Below are 27,415 nucleotides of genomic sequence, written 5' to 3' on the forward strand. Positions count from 1 at the left end.
AAGGGACAGGGTGCTAGACCTTAAGTCAAGAAGGCTTGAATTCTAATCCAACCTCTGACACTATGAAACTATTATCAAATCACTTAACTTCTGACTATCTCAGTTTTCTCCTCAGTGAAATGGGAATAATAATACCACCTACCCCCAAGATTATTGAGAGGCTAAAATGGGATAATACTTGTAAAGTACTTTGAAACTCTAAAAGCATTTACAAAAATGCTATTTCCCAGGGTTTAGTAAATGCCTGGTGCATAGTAAATACTTAAAATATGCTTACTCACTAGACTTAACATGAATACATATTGTTCTATAGAAAAGTTTTTAGCAGATGATTCTTTTCAAGACTCCCTGAACATTATCTGAGGCCATGGAAGCAACGTGCCTGATGAAAATGAAAATAAATTACAAATTTATTTAAAAAACCCAAACAACTCAGAAATGTAAATTTCATTGGTGTACAGATTTCAAGTAAGGAACTTCTACCAAAGAAATCAATGGTCTTAAAAAATGGCTTGGGGGGGGCGGGGAGTACAGCTAGATATTTCAGTAGGCTGAGAGCCAAGCCTCGAAGATGGGAGATCCTACTTTCAAATATGGCATCAGACACTTCTTAGCTGTGTGACCCTGGACAAGTCACTTAACCTCCATTGCCTAGCCCTTGCTGCTCTTCTGCTTTGTAACCAATACATAGTATTGATTCTGAGACAGAAGGTAAGGGTTAAACAAACAAACAAACAAACAAAAGAATTGCTTTGGGATATTGATAGATTAAGTAATTTCCTCCAGGGTTAAACAACCAGCATATATCAGAGGTAGGGAATGCAATTTGATCTTCCTAACTCCAAGACTAACTGTCAATTCATTACATCCTATAGAACTCAGGTGAAAGTATATGAATTGAGAAAGGATGAAATTCCAACATATAAGTGTTTGAGAGTTCGATGGCATAGCAGACAGGGTGCTGAACCTGGAGTCAAGAAGATGTGAGTTCAAATCTATCTAGCCACAGTCACTTACTAGCTATGTGATCCTGGGCAAGTCACTTAACCTCTTTCTGCTTCAGTTTCCTCATCTGTAAAATGGGGGTTATAATAGTATCCACCTGCCAGTCCTTTTAAACCTTAAAGTACCATATAATTGCTAGCCATTATTATTAATAAATCAGTCTCAGAACCAACAGCGGACATTGTTTGACCTTCACTTAAGACAGAGAGTCATGTTTGTATGATTCACCTACCTGAAGAAAAGACTCTAGAACTAATAACCTCTTGAGATTCTTTCCACTTCTCAAAATCTGGCCCTTTGGTAAATATGTAAGTTTGGGAAGACTTATTGAACTACCATAAAAGGAGGGCTGGTGGTGGTGAATCAATCATGGATAGCTAAGGAAACTTGTTCTCCCAGAGCACAAATGTGAGTTTGGCTGGATCGAGTTACTTCTCTTTTCTTTTTGTTTGCTTGATCTTTCTGAAGAGCTGGGAAAATCCTGTCATCCTTGATGAATTCTACCTAAGAGACTTTTAAGTCCCAGAGTGAGGTGAGTTTCTAAATGGAAAGGTTTTATGCAAGGTGGAATATGTCTCCTTGATGCATGATAGTACCTATCTCACTAATGTAGGCTCTGAGACCAGGAGTCCAAAAGTAATTTGTTCAAATGAAATAAAGCCTATTAGTCTTGCCAGTATTCATCTGCTCCTTTGCTTAACACCAGGTAGATGATGTAATCTGTATCTTTCTTGTTTATAGGGATGTTTTCCGTTTCAAAGAAACAATAAAACCTAGGAACTGTGGTTAGTTCAAAAGGGTACAGTCTGGACTGGGATAATGAGTATACTATCTGGATTTTAATTATAAAGGAAACAAGACCAAAGCCCTGTAAAAGAGGCTAAGGTTGAAGTTAGAAAAGCTGCTTTCTTAAGGACTGTTCTGAAAAGACTAAGAGGTTTGGTCCAATGAAAGCTCCCCAAAATTCAGGGGAATCTTACAAAAAGGACTAAGGCATTTTTCCTCTTGTAGGTTTTACACTTTCCTTCAGCATACAAAATTACCTTGTCTGTAAGAAAATGACTTTCTAGTGACTTGAGTCTTAATGGATCTCAAAAGCCTTTAGGTGACACACATGAAAGATTATTATAAGCAATTTCTTCTGTCCTAAGGGTTAATATCCAGAGGAGACACAGGACACCATAGAGTGTGTCAAAATCCCATAAGCTCTTGTTTCTTCTAAGAAAGGTTATTTACTGAGTTCAGAGCTGTATTATCTAGACAAAGTTTGTTTTTTTGTATTTATTTTATTTTTTCCTAGTTGCAAGTAAAAAAATTGTTCATTTCTTTTTTAAATTTTTGACTGCCAAATTCTCTCCCTCTCTCTCCCCTTTCTTATTGAGAAGCAAACAATTTGACATAGGTTATATATGTGCAGTCAGGCAAAACATTTCCGTGTTAGTCATTTTATAAAAGAAAACAAAGACCCTCCCCACAAAAACCCAAACAAACAAGGAAAATAAATGTTTTTTTTAAGTATGTTTCTATCTGCATTCAGATTCCATCAGTTTTCTTTTCTTTGAAGGTCGATAGCATTTTTCATCATGTCCTTTTGAATTGTCTTAGATTATTGTATTACTGAAAATAGTTGAGTCGTTAACAGTTGATCATTATGCAATATGTACAATGTTCTCCTGGTCCTACTCCTTCATTTTGTGTCATTTCATGTAACTCTTTCTAGGTTTTTCTGAAATGACCCTGCTCATTATTTCTTATAGCACAATAGTATTTCATCAAAATCATATGTCACGGGGCAGCTGGGTAGCTCAGTGGAGTGAGAGGCAGGCCTAGAGACAGGAGGTCCTAGGTTTAAACCCGGCCTCAGCCACTTCCCAGCTGTGTGACCCTGGGCAAGTCACTTGACCCCCCATTGCCCACCCTTACCAATCTTCCACCTATGAGACAATACACCGAAGTACAAGGGTTTAAAAAAAAATCACATGTCACAACTTATTCATTCTCCACTAATTGATGGGCATCTACACCTAGCAGTGGTATTGCTGGGTCAAAGGGTATGCATAGCTTTCTAATCCTTTGAACATAGTTCGAAAATTGCAATCCAGAATGGTTGGATCAGTTTGAAATTCTACCAACAGTGCATTAATGTCTTAATTTTCCTACATCCTTTCCAGCATTTATCATTTGCCTTTTCTGCCATATTGTCCAATCTGATAGTATAAGGTGGTACTTCAGAGTTTTTTAATTTCTATTTCTCTAATATGGATTTAGACCTTTTTTCATATAACTATAGATTGCTTTGAATTCTTCTTCTGAAAACTCCCTGTACATATCCTTTGCCATTTATCACTGGAGAATGACCTGTATTCTTAAAAATTTTACTCAGTTCTCTATATATTTAAAAGAGGCTTTTATCAAAGAAACTTACTGTAAACTGTTTCCCTCCAGTTTTCTGCTCTTTCTAATCTTGGCTGCATTGATTTTGTTTGTACAAAAGATTTTTAACTTAATGTAATGAAAATTATTCATTTATATTCTATAATGCTTTCTATCTCTTGTTTAATAATAAGTGATTCTCTTATGCAAAAGATGACAGGTAAGCTATTCCATGTTTCCCTAATTTGTTTATGATATTAACCTTAATGTTTAAATCATGTAATTCACTCTGTTAGCTACTTCCATTTTATTGGTATATTTATCTCATCCACATTGAGTTATGGTTACTGAGTATTTCCCTCCACCCACTTTCCCCTCCTCCCATTTATCCTTCTTCTCTCCTTTCCCCTTGTCCTTCTTCAAAAGTGTTTTACATCTGACCACCACCACCACAATTCCTCCTATCAGCCTCCCCTTCCCCCCAATTTTCTTACTTCCATGTAGGGTAATATAGATTTCTATGCCTAACTGAATGTATAGGTTATTCTCTCTTTAAGCCAATTCTGATGAGAGTGAGGTTCAAGCACTGACCACTTACTTACCACACCTCCCATTTTTCCCTTTACTGTGAAAGGTTTTTCTCACCTATTTTATGTGAGATAATTCATCCTATTCTATCTCTCCCCACTTCTCCCAGTGCATCATCCACTATTTTACTATGACATAGTGATGTCATTGGTCCTCTTCAAAAAGGAAGGAAAAACAACAATCTCAGTACAGTCTTTGAGGGCTAATATGGCCAAAAGTACTCATTATCCCATTTATCCTGTATATAGCTTGCTTATTTGCATGTTGTCTCCACCCATTAAATTATAAGCTTCTTGACAACAGGGACTATTTATCTTTTGATTTTTTTTTTGTATCCCAGGACTTTGCACTGTGCCTGGCACAGAATCAACACTTGATAACTGTTTACTGATTGATTGAGTGAACCTACAACCAATCTCAAAATAAGCTTCTCTGAATTTAAGTTCTCAGATGACAGTGTTTTCCTGTTTTATAGAACCTGCATGAACATGTCCTCCTCTAGATTAACTTCTGACATGTCAGAGTGCCTTCTATAACATTAAATGTTTTCAGATGATGACTTTAGAGAAAGGGAGTTCAGCAATATGCAAGAAAATAGAGAGATGCACTAGAAGAACAAGTGGAAAGCAGTGTGGATAGATATTGAGAAAAGCCCTGGATTTGGAGTCAGAGAATCTGAATTTAGCTTCTGGCTCTACCATTTACTTTTATATGACTTTGGGCAAGTCAGGTAACTCCTCGGTGAACCTTAGCTTCTTATGTGTAAAAGAAGAGAATTGGGATACATGACCTTTAAAGACATTTTCACCTCTAAGTCTAAGACCTTTAGTCCATGAGGTTTTTAATTTTTTTCTCAGTTTATTGTGAATAAATGTGTGAGTGGGAAAGTGAGCCTTTAGCTTTGTTCCCTGCCCCCAAATTCCAATTGCCCCTATAAGCACTGAATTTTAATGGTTTGGCTAAAATATATGAAGATCATAAATAATAGTGGTGGTTGCCAATTCAAAGTATTATTGCTGGGGGCAGCTGGGTAGCTCAGTGGATTGAGAGCCAGGCCTAGAGACAGGAGGTCCTAGGTTCAAATCCGGCCTCAGACACTTCCCAGCTGTGTGACCCTTGGCAAGTCACTTGACCCCCATTGCCTACCCTTACCACTCTTCCACCTATAAGTCAATACACAGAAGTTAAGGGTTTAAAATTTAAAAAAAAAAAAAACAAAGTATTATTGCTCAAAGTTGAAATGACTTTAATAACTTTTATTTACAAAAGAGGTAGAAAGAGTGAAAGCAGAGAAATATAAAGGGATAGAGAAGACATTAGCCTCTCTAACTAAATATTGCTCTGGTGCTCGACTCAGGCAAGACTTATTGACATTCAACTCTCTCCAGGAGACAGGAAGGGAAAGCCAGCTATCTACTCACCCAAATTCCCTCCAAGAGGCAGGTCAAGACAATGACTCGAGATGAAGGTGATTCTTGAGGACAACTCTCTTCCCTGAACCAACCTTCTTCCTGAAGCTGACTTCCCTCTTGAAGTCCAACTCCTTCTTGAAGCCAACTTCCTTCTTGGAGTTGACTTCCTTCTCTAGCCCAAGAAATTTAGGGCCTTTTTAGTGGGTTCTTGTCTCTTCCCCTTTTCACAGGGGCCAATCACAGCTTCCAAATTGTCTAGCACTGCCCAGGGGGCAGTGTCTGTAGGAACCAGTTCTCTGGAGCAGTGAATACTCATCAAAAGGGTTCATAGATTCCTGGTTGATTGAATTTCTGAGTGTGTGAATTCTCTAAGTGGTTTGCAGAGCTCCTCCACCTAGTTCAAGCTTTTGTTGATTCAGTCAAAAGGTAGACAAAGGAGAGTTAATCCTGTCTTCACAATCTAGTGAGGTACTAAGTAGGGGTACTTAAGTTATTGTTAACCAAAGTGTTAGCTCCAACTTGGCAAAGAGAATAAAGGATTCCCTTTCACAACTGAAAACTCAAAAAGAACAAAGAATTTCCTTTTATATCCCCTTATCCTTTCTTAAAGTTTTTCCTGAATCCTCCTTTGCTACCTTATTGGGAATAAATAGCTTGCTTTGGAAAGTTTGCTTTATTATTCTCATCTGCCAAATGGCTATTGTATTATATTATATTGTATAGCATTTCTTAGTGAAATAGGACTTAAATGTACTGAGGCTTTCTGATGAATATTACTTCATAAGCAATATTGCTATTTATAAGTTTTAAACTGCTATTGAACAGAACACTAAGTTCTAAATCAACCTTTTTTTCTAAGACAATCAATTTTTCCTTTTATTGACTGCCTTTCTTAAATTGCTCAGTTTCTGCCTTCTCTTTTATTTATGCTATTACTAGTATTTGTACTAGGCTATTTTGGTAACTTGCTTAAGGATTTTCAAGTCTAATTTTAAATGTTAGGAGTTTTCTAAATATAAAAAAAATAAGGTGTTCATCCTACTCCTGTCAGTCAGAGTACTTTAGAATCCTTAGCAAGAAGGCTCCATATTCTTTCTTTCTTTTTTTTTTTTTTAAACCCTTGTACTTCGGTGTATTGTCTTATAGATGGAAGATTGGTAAGGGTGGGCAATGGGGGTCAAGTGACTTGCCCAGGGTCACACAGCTGGGAAGTGGCTGAGGCGGGGTTTGAACCTAGGACCTCCTGTCTCTAGGCCTGACTCTCACTCCATTGAGCTACCCAGCTGCCCCCAAAGGCTCCATATTCTTAAGAGTTAAGTGTTACCTACAAAGACAAAATTTAAATTAAATTAAATTAAATTAAAATTAATTAATTAATTTTAATTTTTGAAATTAATGTTTAATGCTTTAATTTTTTTTCCTGCATGGTTCAAAATCAAGTTCAGGAAGCCATTGATTAGGTGTTAACCTATTGTTTTCCAGACACTCTCTTAGGTGTTGGGGGCTACTTAGAACCTTGCCAGAAGTTAGTCTTAACTCTTAAGAAGCTTACATTTTGCTAAAGAGATCAACAAGTACACAGATCAGTAAATACAAGTGAATTTGATTTTTTTTTTTTTAAACCCTTACCTTCCATCTTGGAGTCAATACTGTGTATTGGCTCCAAGGCAGAAGAGTGGTAAGGGTAGGCAATGGGGGTTAAGTGACTTGCCCAGGGTCACACAGCTAGGAAGTGTCTGAGACCAGATTTGAACCTAGGACCTCCCTCTCTAGGCCTGGCTCTCAATCCACTGAGTTACCCAGCTGTCCCCAACAAGTGAATTTGAGAAAGGAGAAAACACCATCACCTAGAGCAGTGATAGGCAAACTACTGCCCCTGGCCATATGTGGGCCCCCTGAAATGTTCTATCCAGCTAGGGGATGTTATTCCTAATCTGACCAACACAATGAGTAGGATACAATACAGTGAAATTTCAAAAGAGTTGCCTTAGAAACAGACTGACAGATGAGCATTTATTTTCCTTTGGTCCCCTCTTTAAAAAGTTTGTCCATCACTGACCTAGAGGAAGGCTTCATGGAGGAAGTGGTGCCTGAACTGAGCCTGGAATAATGATAAATATTCTGAATACCTTTCCTAAGGAGTGAGTTTATTAAAAGAATAGAGGGTAACCTGTGTGAATTAATGGATGTGGGACATACATGTCAAGTTTGAGGAATAGCTAATAGTGTAGCTTGGCTATGATGTAAAGTGTGAAGGGAATTGATAAGAAATAAGTCTAGAAATAAAAGCTAGAACCATGTTGTGGAGAGATTTACATGACAAGTTGGACAGTCTGTACTTTACCCTAGAAGCGATAGTGAGTCACTAAATGTTTTTTGAGCAGAGAAGCAATATGGCCTTAGGAAGATTATTTTGGTTAGGGTATGGCAGATGGATTGGAAAAGAGAAAGAAGGAGAGGAGAGAAATATGGAAGCTATTTCAGTGGTCCAATTGAATGATGTGAAGGATCTATACTACAGTATTTGCCTTATGAGTACTATGTAGGTGACCGATATGGAAGATGTTGGGGAGATACATTGTCCAGATTGGGAATGGATTAGATAAGGAAACTGATGGGAAGGAAGAATAACATATGATTCTGAGGTTATGAACTTGGATAACTGAGAAGGGGGTGTTGCTCTCAACAGGAATAAGAAAATAAGAAGAAAAGGCTTGCTAATGGAAGATGATAAGTTCTGAATTTATACATGTTGATTGCGTAAGATGTCTCAAATGCCTAGATGGATGGTACTTGTCATGAGACAAGTTCAGGAGAAAGTCTGATTCTGGATACATTAATCTGGATACATTAATCTTTAAAGCTAACAATTAAAACCATGGAAAAAGACAAAATTACTAAGGGAGAGGATATAGAACAAAGAGAAGAAAGTCCAAAACAGCTTGGAAAACACCTAAAAGGGTGAGATGATCCAGCAAAGAAGAAAGGTAGGAGAACAGGAGAAGGATGTGGGTGTACATTTGAGGTCTGGTGAGGGACGTGGTGAGTAAATAGTGTCAAAAGCTGCAGAAAGGTCAAGAAGGACCGCCTTCAGGACCCCAGACATTGTCAGGGACACTTGACTCCACCATTAGACTGTGAACTATTTGACAATAGTGTTCTTTCTTTTCTTTCTTCTTTTTCATTATAATAAAATTTAATTTTTCACGTTATATATCGATACCATTTTTCAATATTTATTTTTGATATTTTGCAATTCATGCAATTCTCTTCCTCTAACCCCTCTCCTCTATCCAAAAAGGCAAGTAGTATGAATATAGGTCCGCATTGGAGAACCTATGGCACAGATGCCAAAGAGCGCTCTCTGTGGGCATGTGACCACCGTCTCCCCTACCCCACCCCCCCCCACCCCACCCCACCCCAGGAGAGTTAATTCCTAGAAAGGGAGAGAGTTTCAGGTGGAGCTGCTTCCTTCTTCCTCTCCATCATGCAGGATGACATTTTTCACCCGCCCCTCTGTGCAGCAGCCCAACAGGAACACCCAGAGGGTAAGGTGGGTGTCTTACAGGGGGCAGAGCTGAATGGGAGCCAAATACTCTGCCACTCCCCTGCTCCTCGACCCCTCCGCCAAGCAGCCCAATGGGAGCTCTTCCTTCCTCTCCTATGTGGGGTAAGGGTGGGGGCAGGGCACACCCGACACTCCATGGTAGGGAGATAGCACGCCATCTTGGGGGGGAGGGCACAGCACCTGGTGGGGGGAGGGGTGTGAGATGGGGGCGGGGCCCAGCATTCCATCTCTAAAAGGTTTGCTCTCCCTGATATAGGTTGTACATATATTATCATATAATACACATTTCCATGTTTGCATGTTGTGAAAGAAGACATGAATTGTTTTCATTAGAGAAAAATTCATGGAGGAAATAAAGTAAAGAATGATATGTTTCAATTTGCTTTCAGACTCTGGCTATTCCAGTTATGGTGGTGGATATCCTTTTTCCTTTTGGGCATGAAACTCTTGTAACTGTCCTGGATCTTTCTCATGTTGATAATAGTTGCCATTTATAGTTGATCATCATACATCGTACAACATTGTCCTGGTTCTATGACTTTACTTTGCATCATTTCACATTATTCTTTCCAATTTTTTTTTTTTTTATGATCATCTGGTTTGGCATTTCTTATGGCACAATAGCATTCAATTACAAGCATATGCCACAATTTACTCAGCCATTTCCCAATTGATAGACATCCCCTTGCCACCACAAAAATTGCTGCTATAAATATTTTTGTACATGTAGGTTCTTTTCGTCCATCTTTAATCTCTTTGGGATACTTGCTTGGTCAAACACTATGGGTAGTTTGATGGGTCTTTGGACATGGTTCTAGATTGCTCTCCAGAATGGTTATATCAGTTTGCAGCTCCATCAGTAAGTAGTGTATTAGTGTGCCAATTTTTCCTCATCTTTTCCAAAATTTATCATTTTCTTTTTCTGTCATGTTAGCCAGTCTGATAGGTGTGAGGTGGTATTTCAGAGTTGTTTTAATTTTCTTTTCTGTAATCAATAGTGATTTGGAGCATTTTTTCATATGACTAAAGACAATTTTAATTTCATCTGAGAATTTGTCTGTTTGTATCCTTTGACAATTTTTTTTTGTTGAGAAATTCTTTATAGTCTCATAAATTTGATTCAGTTCTCTTCATGTTTGAGAAATGGAGCCTTTTCCAGAAAGACTTCATATAAAGACTTTTTTCCCAGTTTGTCTTTTAATCTTTGTTGCATTGCTTTCTTTGTGCAGAATCTTTTTAATTTAATGCAATTATTTATTTTATATCTCATAATGTTCTTTTTGTCTTGTTTTGATCTTAATTCTTCCTTTATCCATGGATCTGGCAAGTAAACTATATTATGTTCCCCTAATATGTTGATGGAGCTACCCTTTATTTCTAAATCACCTAAATTTGGAGGTAAGAAGAACTGAGTTCTAATATGCTCCAAAACACTTTAACTAGATCCTAAGTATGTGTGATCCTTCATTAATAGCATCTACTTTAGAGAGTTGCTCTGTGGATCAATTGACATGTTATTGTAACATGTTTTGCAAACCTTACTAAAGAGCTATATAAACACTATTATTATAAAAGTATGATTATGAGGGGCAGAGGAGAGTCAATGAAAAATGATCAAATGTAATAAAGGAGATGGGATAGGAAGAAAATAGAAATGGGAGACTAAGAAAATAAGCAGGGAATAGCAGAAGAGATAAGAATAGAGTGAAGTAAGGAGGAGAAGAGTAGGGATTGAGAAGTGACTAAGAAGACTGGGAGAAGATGAATGGTAAGGAGGAAGAACGGAATAATAATAATAGCTAGCATTTTTATAGCACTTTAAGGTTTGCAAAGCACTTTTTATCTCAGTGAGATAGGTAGTTAAATGAAAAAGTCAGGGAAAGAAAAGCCAAGAACAGTCAGTCATTCAAAAGTACTTTCTATGAGCTAGGAGGCAGCGAGATTGCTCAGTCGAAAGAGCACTAGCCTTGGAGTCAGGAAGACCAGAATTAAAACTTGGTCTTAGACATTCACTGGCTTTGTGATTCTGGGCAAGTTGCTTAACCTCTGTTTATCTTAATCCATTTAAGAATGAAATGGCAAACCACTTTATTATTTTTGCCAAGAAAAGTATTACTGGTCCACAGATTAGGAAAAGTCAGACATGAGGAACAACAGCAAGCCTAGACCCTCTGCTGAGGATACAAAGAAAGTTAAAACCAAAACAAAACAAAGCAAAACATTTTCTGCCTTCGAAGACTTTATAATCCAACTTTGGAGAAAATATGCAAATAACATTGTACCTACAAGATACATAGTGTAAATGGAAAGTAATCCCAAAGGGAAGACACTAGAGGGACCCTTCTTCAACCTTCTTAAAGCTAGTGCCTTCCCTCAGCTGATTATCTCCAATCTATTTATTAGATCTTATTTGTTGCTTCCCTCATTCAACTGTGAGAGCAGAGCCAGGCTTTTCTTTTCTTTTGTCTTTTTTTTTTTTGTACTCTCTGCACTTTGCCCAGTGCCTAGCACATAATAGGGCAGTCAGTATTTGTTAACTACTTACTTTGTGACAAGCATTGTGATAAACAGAGATTACAAATATAAAAAAGAAAGTACTTGCCCTGAAGGAACTTACCATTTAATGAAAGAAAATACACAAAGGAAACCTAAAAAGTAGTGGGCAGGTTTAGTGAAGTCAAAAAGGGCCAAAATAATTTATAAATAAAATTTAATTGTTTAATAAATTATGATTAATAAACTTAGTTGACTTAATGTTATTTGGTTTAATAAATGTTAGTTGGGGAAGAGAAGAGACAAGAAAAAGCCTCCTGGACTGGGTCAAAATAGAGAAGAATTGGTGCGATAATAGGGGTATGATTTGGTGGAATGAATGTACAGCTTGGGGACAGAGACGAGAATAACGGAAGGCAGAGGATATATCTTTGTTTACCCTGCTCGAACCCTAAGCCTTTACGTTAAATTAAAACCAGTCATGAGTAACACTGCGCAGCCGCGTCTTCCTCCAGCCTGCTCACCACCACCTCCGGAACCTAAGTGCGGGAGCATAAGGCTCCACACTGTCCGGAAATTTAAAAAAAAAAAAAAAAAAAAAAAAATTGAAGGCGCTCACTTCCGCCGGGGGAGACTAATTTATCAGGGAACTTCCGTTTGGCCAAAAAATGGCTGCGGCCCTTTCAGACTCACGTGTTGGCCTTGGAAAGAAGCAGAAAAAGTTACGGAAGAGGAAAAAGATGAAGATGATAGCGGCGGCGGCGGCGGCGGCGGCGGCGGCTTCATCGTCAGACTCAGAGCTGGAGCAGGAGGAAGACAATCTCCAGGGAGACCGCGGTAACGGCCTGGAGGTCGGGAGGGAGGCGGGCACTGGGTTCCTCAGGCCCTAAAGGATTTCGGGGGCAAGGGCCCGGCCTCGGAGCCCTGGAGAGATGGTACGAGGGAGGTGGGGGCGGCCGCGTGGTCAAAATCTCCCCCACCCCAGGCTGGGAGGGAGAGATGAAGAAGGGAGAGGGAGAAAGGAAAGACCGGGGGTGGGGCCAGGTGTTTAATGTGATGGTTTCCAGACTCCTGCCGTGCGAGCGCTTGGGGGTTCCAAAGGAAAAAAAAGGGTTCTGGCCTTAAACCCACCAGTTATATCGATAGCTGTGATAGTTACGTGACAGCAGTTGGCAACGCGCTGGACTTCGTATAGTGAAGACCCGAGTTCAAGTCCAATCTCAGACACTTGCCAGGTGGCGCTAGGCGAGTTGCTTAACCCCTTCACTCTCTGCTTCCTCATCTTTAAAGTGGGGGTTAATAATAATACCTCTTGTCACTGGATTGTACTATATACTTATTACCATCTCACAGAGTTTCTCTCCTTTAATGTAAGTCTCACAGGCATTATTTTATACGTGAAGATTTTTTTGGTTTCTTCCTACTTGTCTGTTACCTTCCTCCCAAACTATTTTGTATTGTTTTCTACGTATGTATGTATTTCTTAATTTCATATTTATATAACTATTGCATTCTAGTGGGACTGGGAACATATAAAATTGTATTTCACTTATATATAGTTCTGTATGTTCTCACCCCTTTCTACATTAAAATGTAATCTAGCAGATGTTTTATTCTGTGGAAGTGTAAGCACTTTCCTTGCACAGTGCCTAGAATATAGTGTATAATGTTGATTGATAATATACATAAAGTGCTTTGAAAACCTTCAAGTCTTATATAAATGTTAGAGGTTAAACCACAACATTCATCCGACTCCTTCCCTGTCACAAGCAATATAAAGGATGACTGCAAGAATTTGATTCTACTTTAAATAGCACATATATAGGGAAGAATGAAAGGATATCCAAGGCAGATTTGGGAACCATATGAGCTTCTACATATACCCATATATCCTTGTAGCTTTGCTCAAAGAGTTCGGTTTTTTTCCTCTTTGATGTACTTGAGGTATAAATATTTACTTTTTTCACCTTCTTATTTCACCTACTTCTAGTGTGCACAACTTGGGAGAACCATTCTCCCCGACTGTAACAATTTTTCCCTCTAATTCTGAAGTCAAGTCTCTGCATATAATAGGCATTCAGCCTAGATTTTCTTAAGGAGACTAAATTCCACTCAACTTTATCATTCAGATGCTTCAAAATTTGTCTTTTTTTAAAAAAGCCAGGTATAAATTTAAACCCTGATACAAATTGCTCACATATTCTGAACCATGGATTTTTCATATGTAAAATGAGAGCTTTTATCTAAATGATGGTGGGGGTCCTTTTTTAACTCTTAATTCTACCTCCAGGATGCTAATTCAATAGGTTTTATGGAATTTAGATCTGGAAGCAATTTGACAGGTCATCTAGTAAAACCTCATTTTATAGATGATGAAACAGATTCAGAAATAATGTGACTTACCCATGGTCACAAAGTTAGTTGAAAAGTAGGATCACATAGTAAATGTCTGGGATAGAATTTGAATTTAGGGTTTTCTGGTTCCAAATTTAGCACCCTATCTCTATGCCACCTAGCTATACATACTAGTGATCAGAAAGAATAAAGAAATGACATCTCCTGGGGGAAATTCACTTCAGTCAGTTAAATATTTCAGTCCAGTTAAACTGGCCTTGTTGCTGTTCCTGACTTGATACTCCAGCTGCCATGTTTGCACAGGTTGCTTTCCCCTGGTGCCTGTAATATACTCTTCTCCTTGCTTAGCCTCTTGGAATCCCTGGCATCCTTCAAGACTCGACTCAAGTGCCAACTTCTTCATGAGACCTTTCCCTTTCCTATTGGCCTCCCCACTTCTGTTCCCCCCCCCATCCCATTAGTGCCTTTTTCTTCCTAAAATTACTTTATATACAAAATATTTGATATCATTTATATGTGGGTGTGCATGTTGTATACCTTCCTTAGTATGTAAATTTCTCATTTCTACAGAAGTCAGTGACAAAAAGGCCTCATATAGCCAGAATATTGACAGCAGCACTTTTTGTAATATATGGCAAAAAACTAGGAACAAAAAAATAGGTGCCTGTTGATTAGGGAATGGCTAAACAAGTTGTTACTTGAATATAATGTAATATTTCTATGCTATAAGAAATAATAAATATGAATATGGAGGATGAAAAGACTTATATGAACATATGCAAAGTAAATTAAGGAGAACTGTAAAACTTTATATACAATGACCCTTAACAATGTAATGGAAGAGCAACACTTAATTCAGGAACTGAATGAACTTAAAACAAAGTTGAAAAGGCATCTTATCTTCCCTTGCTTCTTTATGATGACAGAAGATTGATGAGGCTGGAACATTGTATATTATGTCAAATTTTTTCAATATATTGATCAGTTCTGCTAAGTTTAAAAACAAACAATTTTTTATTTTAAGGGATAATTCTGGATTAGATGGGGAGGGCAATGTAGATAATACAAAACAAAAGATATCAATAACATTTTTTAAAAAGGAATTTAATCTGCTTGAGAGCAAGGGACTATATCACTTTTTGTCTTTGTTATCCCCAGAACCTAACAGTGTCTGACTCACAGTACTTAATAAATATTTATTGATTGAATACTTCTATTGTTACCTGTGAACTTGAAGAAATTATTTAATTTCTCAATAGGTTTACTTATTTAAATTAAAAGAATGTGAATCTTCAATTTGTTACATGTCTTACTTGAATGTTATGTGTAATGCTTATTTAGTTGCATTTTTCAAAATATAGAGAATAGACAGATCACCTAGAATTTAAACAAATAAGAGAGGAAGCAAAATCGATTTTCACTGTATTTTCATTTTTAGTATATGCCAGATGTTAAATTTGGAATAATCCAAATCTAGGTTATTTCCAGGTTTTCTGACTTTCCACCTTCTGATCTTTCCTCTTTTCTCTTGTGAAATTTTGCATTCAGTTAACAAATATTTATTGAGAATAAGAGGAAATTGTTAATGCTGGTTGTATAGGTGACCCTGAATTCTTAAAGCTGATTTCTCCAGTGAAGCTCTAGCTCTGACAATTCCATCTAACTGGGAAGTTTTCCGGTACAGGCCCAGTGATGACTGCATTTCTGTTTTTCTAGGACCAGCCTAGCTAAATTTGAAGAGGCTTATCACAAGGTTGACTGGAGAGAGATAAAATTTTCAGCCACACCAACTCTTGAAGACCTTCTCCTAAGCTGTATTGGGCTTGCAATTTGTGTTACTAGAGGGAGTTCTGCATTGACAAAACCTCGAATAACTGAAATGTTGAAGTAAGAAGAGGTAGCAGAGGTGAGGCTTTTCCCCCTCCTACCAACCTCCCTTGTGAACAGAATTCATAATTAAGATATGCATGAGGTCTTTAGAAAATTTGGAGAAATAAATTTTGGAGAATCTGTTTGAGGATCAAAACTCCAAATCATTAAGAATTATATTAAGCTTTATTGCTGTCCTAAAATGACTTCTCATTCATCCCTTCATTTTTTTTTCTGACTGTATTTTACTACTACTGAGTCTCAGACTACTTGTCTCAGCATGACCAACTAGATTTTTTTTTTTTGGGTGATTCCCTATTTCCTCTGTCCTGAGCCCCATCTTTTGAGTTAAGATTATTTCTTGCTATGTTTCAGCAAATGGCATGTTACCCTTCTTTAGAGCTTTTGTTTTTTAAGTTTTGCAAATACATACTATAGCAAAGAGAATAATTTATGTGTTATAAAGACAAGTGATCCTGGTCTCATATCAATCACAGGAAACTAGACCTTGTTCTTCTTAAATTCTATTTTTTTCTTCTAGAGCTTTTCTGTTATCAGCTAGTTCATTCTAGTCTGAGTTAGATGCTAATTTACTTTAATTTTTGTTTCTGATGAATTCATTTTGGCAAAATAAAAAAATCCCTCTCTACCTCTGAGTGTAGAAGTCTATTACCTTCAGTATGCTACTCTGATTTCTTTGTGACTACTTCTTAGTATTCTCCCGAGAAGAATAATAACTGACATATGTATGTGGATATACATGAATATGTCTCTCTGTTTCTCATGTCTGGAGTGCCAGATTTGGGAGTTAGAAAGGTCTAGGTTCCTGTCTGACCTCTGATATTTAATCTCACTGAACCTTAGTTTCTTAATCTAAAAATGAGGACAGTAATACCAGTAGTACCAATATCTAGTATTATTCGAAGATTCTAGATACAGATACAACAAGGTATATGAAATGCTTTATGCATTATTTATTTGAGCATTACAACAACTCTGTGATACTACTATTTTTATCATCTCCATTTTTACAAAGAAATTGAAGCTCAGAGTGAGATAGGATTTGAATCTAACATTCTGTCCTTTGAATCGTATTGTCTGTCACCTTTACTTCCTGGCCTCCTAAGAATTCTACTATTGTCTGAAAACCAAGAAAATAGCCTATGGCATCTTCTCTTGGATAAGTAATATGTATTTTTTAAGAACCTAATAAGAGCAGAGTTAGTGGTATACACTGTTCAGTGATGGATGTGATATAAAGATATGTGCTTTTAGGGAAATTATAATGCTTGTTCTTAGAAATTGTTTCTGGGCTTTCTTGGTGAAGTGTCTTCACCTGTATTGTCTTGGATTTAAAAGACTCTTCTTTAGGAGCCACGTGACTCTATACCCAACATGTCCAAAAAAGAACTCTTAATTTTTCTCTACAAACTTTTCCCTTGTCCAAAATTCCCTATTATAAAAACCACTGGCTCAAAATGTAGATATTGCCCTCATTCTCTCATCCCATCTATCCTCTCTGTTGCCAAGTTCTAAAGATTCTACCTTCAAAACATCTCTCATGTATATTTCTTCTTTTTTGACATAGCTGCCATATTGGTATAGATCCTTATCAACTTGTCTGGATTTTTGCATTAATCTTCTGGTTGGTCTCCCTGTTTCAAATCTCTTCCCTACTCTAGTCCATTTCCTACTTAGTTGCCAAATTATCTTCCTAAAGTGTTGGTCTAACAATGCCACCCACCTACTCAGTAAACTCCAGTGGTTCCCTCTTACCTCCAGGAGCAAATATAAAATACATTTAAAATCTTTTATTACAACTATTCCCCTTCCTACATTTCTAGTGTTATCATACATTATTCTTTTCAGTGTATTCTACAATCTAGAGACACTGACCATCCTTTTTTTTGTACATGATATCCCATCTCCTAAATTCCGACTCAGTCCCTTTTCATTGGCTGTTGCCTGGAATGCCCTCCCTCTTCTTCTTCCCCTCCTGGCTTCCTTTAAGGTTCACCTTAAATTTACCTCTTGCATGAAGTTTTTTCCTGGTTCCATTTAATTCTAGTGCTTTCCCTCTGAGATTACTTCCCATTTAAAGTGAGGGGAAGAGAGAGGGAAGGAAAGGGAGAGAGTGATATTTCCCCTTTAAAATGTGGGCTCTCTGAAGATTTAGACCACATATGCCTTTCTTAATGTTTCCATTATGTTTGTTGATTGGACCAGGAGACTAGGTATCTGACTCCTTTATTGTCTGAGCCTGTTATTTTAACTGTGTCTTTGTACTTCTTTTGGTGTTCAGTTCACTGGTCCTAGGATGACTGGGCACCTTTTTCTTTCTGGTGAACTGATGGCTCCAGTTATATCTGCTTTTGTGTTTGCTTCAATTTTCAGATAACATATAACATAATATTTTGCTGTTAAATGGCCTATCAGGTTAGCATTTTATAACATGTTATTAACCTCCAAAGCCTACATGTTCTTCAGGATCTCCACAAAAAATTAATAACATTTTTTCCTGCTCCTATAATTAAAATGTGCTTTTCTGAGAATAGTAGTATTAAAGAAAACTTATCTTAATTTTTGTTTTCTGTTTAATTTTTTCACAAGAGATATATTTTCAGAGGAGTTTCTGACAACTTAACAAGAATTAAAATAATGTATGAAAGGACAATTAAGAATAGAACTAGAACAAAAACTATATAAGGAGGACATGGAGAATAACTTACTACACTCTTGCTATGAGTTAATTGCAATTGTTGAGTACTGAATTTGCTTTTTAAATTTCTTGGGAAAGGCAAAAAGTGGCACCCTTTAAGTTGTATAATGTTATTTGTTGACTTGCAAAGACAAAATTTTTCCAGAACCAAATTCAAAGAAGATTATATTGTGTAAACCCTTGTATGAATGATGAGAACAGAGTAAACACTATCTGCTAGTATGGTTTTATAAAAGATATGTAAAAGCTCCTTGGCTTGATATTCTTGTATTCATCTTTTGTGAACCCTGAAGGTCTAATATGAAATTAATAAACTTAGTCAATAACCAGAAACAGGAAGTTGCAGATGTTTATTTCTCTTTGGTTTTGAAATTGGTAGCTAGCACTTAGTGCAAGGGTACTGTGTTTTTCTGGAATGGTATGGTTGGACCAGAGAAATGAGTCTAAGAAAAAGACTGTTGACATTGGGAGGTCCCACTACTGATTATAATTTAAAGTCATAGAAATCTGCCTGGGGTTTGGTGTGCAGGGAGGACTAGTACCTCTGGTGTGAGGACTTGCCAAGCCCCTTTCAGAGCTACTTATCCACCTTTGGTATCTATCTGTCATTCATTTCTCACCTATAGCTTCAAGAAGCTATAGCATGAGCAGCAGCCACACTCCTGTAAAACTGACCTGGCTGATTGGCTAAACCAGGCTGAGGGAACTGACAGGCCTTCAGCCAGTTAGTGAATAAGGGGGATTCCCACACCAACCATGTGAAGACTTCCTCCACTGGAATGAGTAGATTAGAACAGTTTTTTTCAGTGAAGGAGGCCAAAGGATGACCACTGCATCCATGGTCATCATCAGTTGTACTGACTTGTCTTGCCACTAGACTTAAGTGATTCTGGAAAGAGTGAAGCTGATGACTTTGTGCAACTGCCTTACTTAAATCCAAATCATCCCCATAATGTCATTGGTCCTCTTTGAAAATGAAAGATAAAAAAGAAATTACTTCATGCTAAGAAAAGTTAGTTAACTAGGATTTGAGCATATGCTCAGTAAGTGCAAAAGGCAAGATTTTTACCCATCTTTCTGACTCCAAGTCCAACAATCTATTCAGTGTGTCACACTGACTCTTCATAATCTATAAACAGTCTTCTTACATTTTACTTCCCGCTACATACAGTGATTTAGCTACAGAGACCTACTTGCTTTTTCTTGAACACAATACTTAATCTCTTGACTCCATGCTTTTGGTTGTCCTCTTTGCCTACTATTTTCTAAACACTCATTTTTGCCTCTTTAGTTTTTTTTTTTTTTTCCAACTCGTAAGTTCAAATCACACCTTTTGAAAGAGGCCTTTACTTATCATCCTCTCCCCACAGTAGCCAGTGACTTCTCTGAAATTATCTCCTCTCTCTTCTGTATATATTTTGTATGGAACTAGTTATTTACATGTTGTCTCCCCCATTAGAATATGAACTTCTTGAGGTCAAAGATTGACTTTTGCCTTTATTTGTAGCACATAAGGAAGTACTTTATAAATGCTTGTTGACTGACTGCCTGCCTCCCTTTGTAGTTTTTTTTTGGTATTAATCTCTATTTTATTTTTTAAACCCTTACCTTCCATCTTGGAATTAATACTTTGTATTTGTTCCATGGCAGAAGAGTGGTAAGGGCTAGGCGAGTGATGTAGTCAGCCTTGGGGAGAGGGGAGAGGAGAGGGACACAAGCATTGCTCCCCTCTAGCTAAATGTGCTATGATCCCCTTAAACCTAGTATATAACCCTCAGGTTAAATGACATTTACCCCATCATGTTCCAGCCTTCCTGAAGCAGATATCCTCCAAATTAACTTGTTTATTTTAAAATTAATTAGTTAATTAATTTTTAGATATTTTTCTATGTTTCCATGATTCATTTTCTTTCCCTTCGCACTTCCCTCCCCCCTCCCAGAGTCAACAAGCAATTCCACTGGGTTTTATAAATGTTGTCACTTGATACCTATTTCCATATTATTCATCGATGCTATAGAGTGATTTTATTTTTAAATCCTAAACCCCAAATAACATACCCAAATAAATATACATGTGATAAGTGATGTCATATGTTTTACTTTTGCATTTCTACTCCCATAGTTCTTTCTCTCAATGTGGATAGCATTCTTTTAAATAAGTCCTTCAGGAGTGTCCTAGCTTTTTGCATTGCTACTAGTAGCAAATTCCATTACATTTGATTTTTCCTCAATATTTTACTTTCTGTATACGATGTTCTGGTTCTGCTCATTTCACTCTGCATCAGTTCATTGAGATTCTCCCAGTTCATAAGGAAAGCCTCCAGATTGTCAGTCCTTACAGTACAATAGTATTCCATCACCATCATATACCACAGTTTGTTCAGCCATTCCCCAATTGAGGGGCACCTCATTTTCCAATTTTTTGCCACCACAAAGGGCATGACTATGAATATTTTTGTACATATATTTTTCCCTATTATCTCTGTGGGGTACAATCCCAGAAGGGTATTGCTGGATCAAAGGGCAGGCAGTCTTTTAAAGCCCTTTAGGCATAATTCCAAATTGTCTTCCAAAATGGCTGAATTAATTCACAATTTCACCAGTAATGCATTAGTGTCCCAATTTTGCCACATTCCCTCCAACATTTATTATTTTCCTTTACTGTCATATTGGCCAATCTGCTAGGTGTGAAGTGGTACCTCAGCGTTGTTTTGATTTGCATTTCTCTAATTATGAGAGATTTAGAATGCTTTTTCATTTGCTTATTGATAGTTCGGATTTCTTTATCTGAAAACTGCCTATTCTTGTCCCTTAACCATTTATCAGTTGGGGAATGGCTTGATTTTTTTTTTTTTTTGTAAAATTGACTTAGCTCCTTATAAATTTGAGAAGTGAGACCTTTGTCAAGAGGTTTTTGTTATACAATTTTTTTCCTAATTTGTTGCTTCCCTTCTAATTTTGGTTGCATTGGTTTTGTTTGTACAGAAACTTTTAAATTTAATATAATCAAAATTATTCATTTTACATTTTGTAGTGTTCTCTATCTCCTGCTTAGTCTTAAATTCCTTCCTTTCCCTTAGATCTGACAAATATACTATTCTGTGTTCACCTAATTTGTTTATGATTTCCCTCTTTATATTTAAGTCATTTACCCACTCTGAGTTAATCTTGGTATAGAGTATAAGATGTTAAACTAAGCCTGATTTCTCCCATACTGTTTTCTAATTCTCTCAAGTTTTTGTCAAATAGTGGGTTCTTGTCCAAAAATCTAGGGTCTTTGGGTTTATCTAACACTATCTTGCTACTGTCATTTATCCCAAGTCTATTTCACTGATCCACCTGCTATCTCTAAGCCAATACCATATAGTTTTGAGGATCACTGCTTTATAGTATAGTTTGAGATCTGGTAAAGCTAGGCCTCCATCCTACACATTTTTTTCATTTCCCTTGATTTTTCTTGATCTTTTGTTCTTCAAGATGAACTTTGTAATAATTTTTTCCAATTCTATAAAAAAGTGTTTTGGTAGTTTGATAGGATAGCACTGAATAAGTAAATTAATTTAGGTAGGATTTTTTATTTTTGTCATTTTTATTATATTTTTATTATATTAGCTCATCCTACCCATGAGCAATTGATGTTTTCCAATTGTTTAGTTCTAGTTTTATTTGTGTGAAGTGTGTTTTGTAGTTATGTTCATATAATTTCTGAATTTGTCTTTGCAAGTAGATTTTCAGGTATTTTATGTTGTCTAGAGTAATTTTAAATGGAGTTTCTCATTTTAACTTGCTGCAGGGTTTTGTTGGAAACATAGGAAACATACTTGCTAATGGTTTTAAATAAGTACTGTTTATTATTTTGAGGAAAGGCCTTTCTATTCCTATACTTTCTAGAGTTTTCAATAGGTGTAAGGGGGGAAAGGGGACTTTTGGTTGAATATATTAAAATGTTAGGTCTCCAAGGAATTAAATAATTATCAATTCCCAATTAAAGAATAACCTCAAGTCAAAATGACTTTTATGGAAGTTTATTTACAAATGAGAAGAGAGAGAGTAAGAAATGTAGAGAGAGGATAAGGTAAGATAATTAATCTGACAAACTAAATAATTCGCTTAGATCCCTGGTTTAACCCAAGCAGATCTAACTAGTCCTCAGTTGGATAAAGGACAAGCCTTGAGCTGAGGGCTGAAGGCCCTGGAGGCGTATGAAGCAAAAGCTTCAGTCACAGTATCTCTTTTGAAAGGGAAGTTCCTTAAGGGAAGTTCAGGAAGAGTTAGTCTTTATACTCACCATGTGGAATTCCAAAGGTCTCAGGGTCCCAAGTCAAGGAATCTTTCACATCCAAGCAAGAACCAGAAGAGAAGCTGAGCTTACTCAACTCTCTTTTTAAAGGGGCCTTTTTTTGTGTCACTTCCTGTGCCTTCCTCTTAGTTTACTTGTCCAATCACAACAGACTTTTCTTAGGACTTCCCAGGAGGCAGTCAGTAAATTCTGATTTGCCACTCACTCTAGCACATGTGGGTTACAGACCTCTCAACTTGTAAGTTAAGTGGAGATATTTTCACCCTTGGTGATTAAATCTAAAGATGGGCAGGATAGATTTAATCTCATTATCACATAGGGATAGGTGTTATATTTTGTTAGAGGCTTTTTATGCATCTGTTGAGATATTGTGATTTCTATTAGTCTCTTTGTTGATATGTGTAATTGTGTTGATGGTTTTCTTAATAGTAAACCATCCTTGCATTCCTGGTATAAATCCCATCTGGTCATAGGGATTAATCCTTGTGATAATTTATTGTAGCCTTTCAGCTAGTATTTTATTTAATATTTTTGCATCTTTGTTCATTAAGGATATTGGTCTATAATTTTCCTTTTCTGTTTTTGGTCTTCCTGGCTTGGGAATCAGTACCATATTTGTATCATAAAAAGAATTTGGTAAGACTCCTCCTTTGCCTATTTTGTCAAATAGTTTGTAAAGTAATGGGATTAATTGATCTTTAAATGTTTGATAGAATTCACTTGTGAATCCATCTGGCCCTGGGGATTTTTTCTTAGGGATTACTTTGATGGCTTGTTCAATTTCTTTTTCTGATATGGGATTATTTAAGCATTCTATTTCTTCTGTTAATCTAGGCAATGTATATTTTTGTAACTATTCACCTCTTTCACCTAGATTGTCATATATATTGCCATACAGTTGGGCAAAATAGTTCTTAATAATTACTTTAATTTCCTCTTCATTAGTGGTGAGATCACTCTTTTCATTCATGATAGTATAAATTTGGTTTTCTTCTTTTTCTCAATTAGAATAACCAATGCTTTATCTATTTTATTTGTTTTTTTCAAAATACCAGCTCCTCGTCTTATTTATTAGTTCAATAGTTCTTTTACTTTAAATTTTATTAATTTCTCCTTTGATTTTTAGGATTTCCAATTTCGTCTTTATCTGAGGGTTTTTAATTTGTTCTTTTTCTAATTTTTTTAGAAGCATGCCCAATTTGTTAATCTCCCCTTTCTCTTTTGGGTTAATATGGGCATGCAGTGATGTAAAATTTCCCCTGAGTACTGCTTTTGCTGTATCACAAAAATTTTGATATGTTGTTTCCTCATTGTCATTCTCTTAAATGAAATTGTTGATTGTTTCTATGATTTTTTCTTTAACCAACCAGTTTTAGAGAATCAGATTATTTAATTTCCAATTAATTTTTGATTTGCCTCTCTATGTACCCTTACTAATTATAATTTTTATTGTCTTGTGACCTGAAAAAGTTGCATTTATTATATCTGCTTTTCTGCATCTATTTGCAATGTTTTTATGCCCTACTACATGGTCAGTCTTTGTGAATCTACCATGTGCTGCTGAAAAGAAGGTATATTCCTTTTTATCCTTATTTACTTTTCTCTATATATCTATTAACTCTAATTTTTCTAAGATTTCATTCACAAATCTTCTTTCTTATTTTTTTATTTGATTTATCTTGATATGATAGAGGAAGGTTGAGGACTCCCACTAGTATAGTTTTACTATCTATTTCCTCTTTAAGCTCCAATAGTTTCTCCTTTAAAAATCTGTATGTTATACCATTTGGTGCATACATATTAAGTACTGCTATTTCTTCATTTTCTTTATTTACCTTCCTTATCTCTTTTAATCAGATCAATTTTTACTTTGACTCTGTCAGATATCATGATTGTAACTTGCCTTCTTTTTCTTAATTGATGCCCAATAAATTCTGCTCCAGCCTCTTACCTTTACCCTGTGTGTGTCTACCTGCCTCATGTGTGTTTCTTGTAGATAACATATGGTAGGATATTGGTTTTTAATCCACTTTGCTATCTGCTTCTGTTTTATGGGTAAGTTCATCCCATTCACATTCAGATTTATGATTACCACATGTGTATTCCCCATCATTTTGAGTTTCTCTCTTACTCCTGCCCTTTCTTCTTTCTGTCTTTTAAGCTATTTTCTTTTTGTATTACTTTCATTTCTTTTCCCCACTTTTCTTTCCATTTTTCTTCTATCTTAATTGGTTCTTGGAACTCCTTTTTGAGTTCCTTAAGAACTTATGACCATTTTCCATTTTGGGGGGAACGTTTGGATGTATTTGCTTGTTTGTCACTCTGCTGTCCTTTCTGTACTCTGCTTTTTTTCTCCATAGAAATTATCCAGAGTGAAGAGCTTTTTTTTGCTGCTGCTTATTTCTTTGGTCACTAGTGGCCTGGGGTTCCTGCATGTTGATTGTTTTCTTAGCTTCTGCCTTATAGGACTTTGCCTTGTAGTATCTTCTCTTCCCAGTCAGAAGTCCGAATGAGGGCAGGCAAATCTGTGATGTTCTTTCGGCTTTAAAGCATTTTGCTCTGAGGCTATTTTTCTAGCCCCTGCTGCCTCATCTGTGGCCAACTCTCTTCTGCCCAAGTTCCATGCTCTGCTGCCCAGGCTCTGCGTTCCTCAGTCTCGAGTCTCATGTTTCTCTGCCAAGGCCTTGCACCACCCTCAGGGGTAAGTCTGTGGTGCCCTCAGCCAGTCCCAGGGAATTTAGAGATTGTCCCAGCCCTCACTCTGACTCTGGTGTAGTAGGTGGTGTGGGAGAGGGGTGCTCAGCTTGCACTTTGATAAGTGTAGTTTTTCCTTCTTATAGCATGGAAATCCCCAAAACACTGCCTACCTTTAAGGCTGCGTCCAGTGGGAGAGCTCCTTTAGTCATCCAATTTTGATTTCTGCCCTTTTGAGATGCTTTGTAATGATTAGTAGGCAAATATGAAAGCTTGGGTTTTATCATAGTAAATTCACCTACATAATACATCAATTTAGATATATACACAAATTTGGTTAAAATCAGTCAAATCAAAAGTTATTGATCTGAAAAGCAAATATGAAGAGTTCAATAGTAGACTTAATTAGAATGTAGCTAGAAGTGTTTCATTATAAAGTTGATATTTCTGAGTTATGAAGTAATTTATGTCTCACTGTAGTGAGTTGGTATATTTCTTAAGGTACAGATAGCAACTTTGAGTACCCTATTCAGGAAGAAACAAAAATGTCACTGTTACTAAATCAATCCAGGTGAGCTAAAATAGTGGATAATATCAAGCCGTGATTATCTCTAATCATAACTATAACTTATGTGGAAAAATTGAACAGTACAAATTCCATGTTCTCTGGGTAATTAAAAGACTGAATTGTTCTGGGTGTACATAAAAGTATAATTTAGTGCTATTGACATATTACATGATAATCATCCAATTTAACCGGGTCCTGTTGGGCATTTCTTCATTTTTGATAAATTACAAAGCTGTCTTTAGGATGTAAAATATTAGCAGATAAATGTGCTTTTCATTTAACTGTAGCTTACAGAGTCTTTCATGTTTTTTGTTGCTTAAAATAGCGAGAAACATTGCCCAAGAAATGAAGTATATTACCATCCTACTTGAAAGATTTAGAGGTTTGTAGGACAGGCTCCTGGAAACAAGATTACTTATGCTATATCTTCTGTAGCTCTGCTCAGACAACATATGTAATGACTTCTGAATTTAACAGCTATCCTATGGGAGCACTTTCATGCCTTTCAAAAGAAAAGTTGAATTTAAAAGAAGTCCTCAGTTTTAAATATCCCAAATTTAGTGGTCATTAGTACAAGAGACCATGTGACAAGAGCAGAACAATTTGCTACTGTGATGGTAGTAGAAGATTAGAGTATCATAGTTACAACTCTAGATACTTGCAAGTATCAATATTGCAAAATATTAATTAGAATAGACATGGAGTGATGTTGATGAAATTATTTTGATATCAAGATTATCTTGATGAATTGAATTCTTTAACTGAAGATTTTTTAAACCCTTTTTAAAGGTTTGATAAACTTATCTGACAATAAATAAAATATAGTGAAATAATTGAATCTTTAATGAATTAGTCTTGCAATGCTTCAGTATTGTCATGAATACTACTGACACACCCTGTACAAAATATGGAATGATTGGTATAGAATGCAAAGGATAAGGCAACAACACTAAATTTTGTTACTTGGTAGTTGTTGCTATTGTCCCCAAGACGAAGTTTAAAAATCCACAGTGTTCTTGACATTTTACTATGTTCCGATCTGTGCCTCCTTCTCCAACTTTTTTCCCTTCATTCCTCCATGACAAATACTTTCATATTGTACTCTTAATTATCCAAAGCAATTATTAAGGGCATTTCTTTTGCATGCAGAGAGAAAAAAAGAAGACTACTGCTAAGAAGAATTGGTTATTTCTGACTTAGTTACAGCTCCTAATGGGAAAAAAAGTTTAACTTTCTGCCTGCAATCTCATATATACCTTGTATATCAAACCTAAAAGGTTGCTGAGAACTCTGTTTAGAAATAGAAAGTAGTAGTGAGATGCAGTGGCAAAAGTTCTCTGCTCTCAGTTCTAGTTCCAGTTGTGAGCAGTGAGATCTGATCCCTTTTAGTAGTGAAATGAGTGCTAAACTTGGAGCTTGTTGACTCAAGTGGTAAAGTGCTGGACTTGGAGTCAGGATGAACTGAATTTGA

The 27,415-nt window shown here is 36.6% G+C and overlaps 1 protein-coding gene across 1 annotated transcript in view; it reads left to right on the forward strand.

The window, feature by feature from the left end:
- Positions 1–12,077: 12,077 nt before the first annotated feature.
- The window catches only part of RRP15 (ribosomal RNA processing 15 homolog), a 46,964-nt gene continuing 31,626 nt past the window's right edge, over positions 12,078–27,415 (forward strand). Inside the window, exon 1 of the mRNA XM_044671670.1 lies at positions 12,078–12,276. Coding sequence (XP_044527605.1) covers positions 12,108–12,276 — 169 coding nt within the window. The 5' untranslated portion in view covers positions 12,078–12,107. The remainder of the gene's footprint in view (positions 12,277–27,415) is intronic.

This window comes from Gracilinanus agilis, chromosome 4 (genome assembly GCF_016433145.1).
Source record: "Gracilinanus agilis isolate LMUSP501 chromosome 4, AgileGrace, whole genome shotgun sequence".
NCBI classification, from domain to species: domain Eukaryota; kingdom Metazoa; phylum Chordata; class Mammalia; order Didelphimorphia; family Didelphidae; genus Gracilinanus; species Gracilinanus agilis.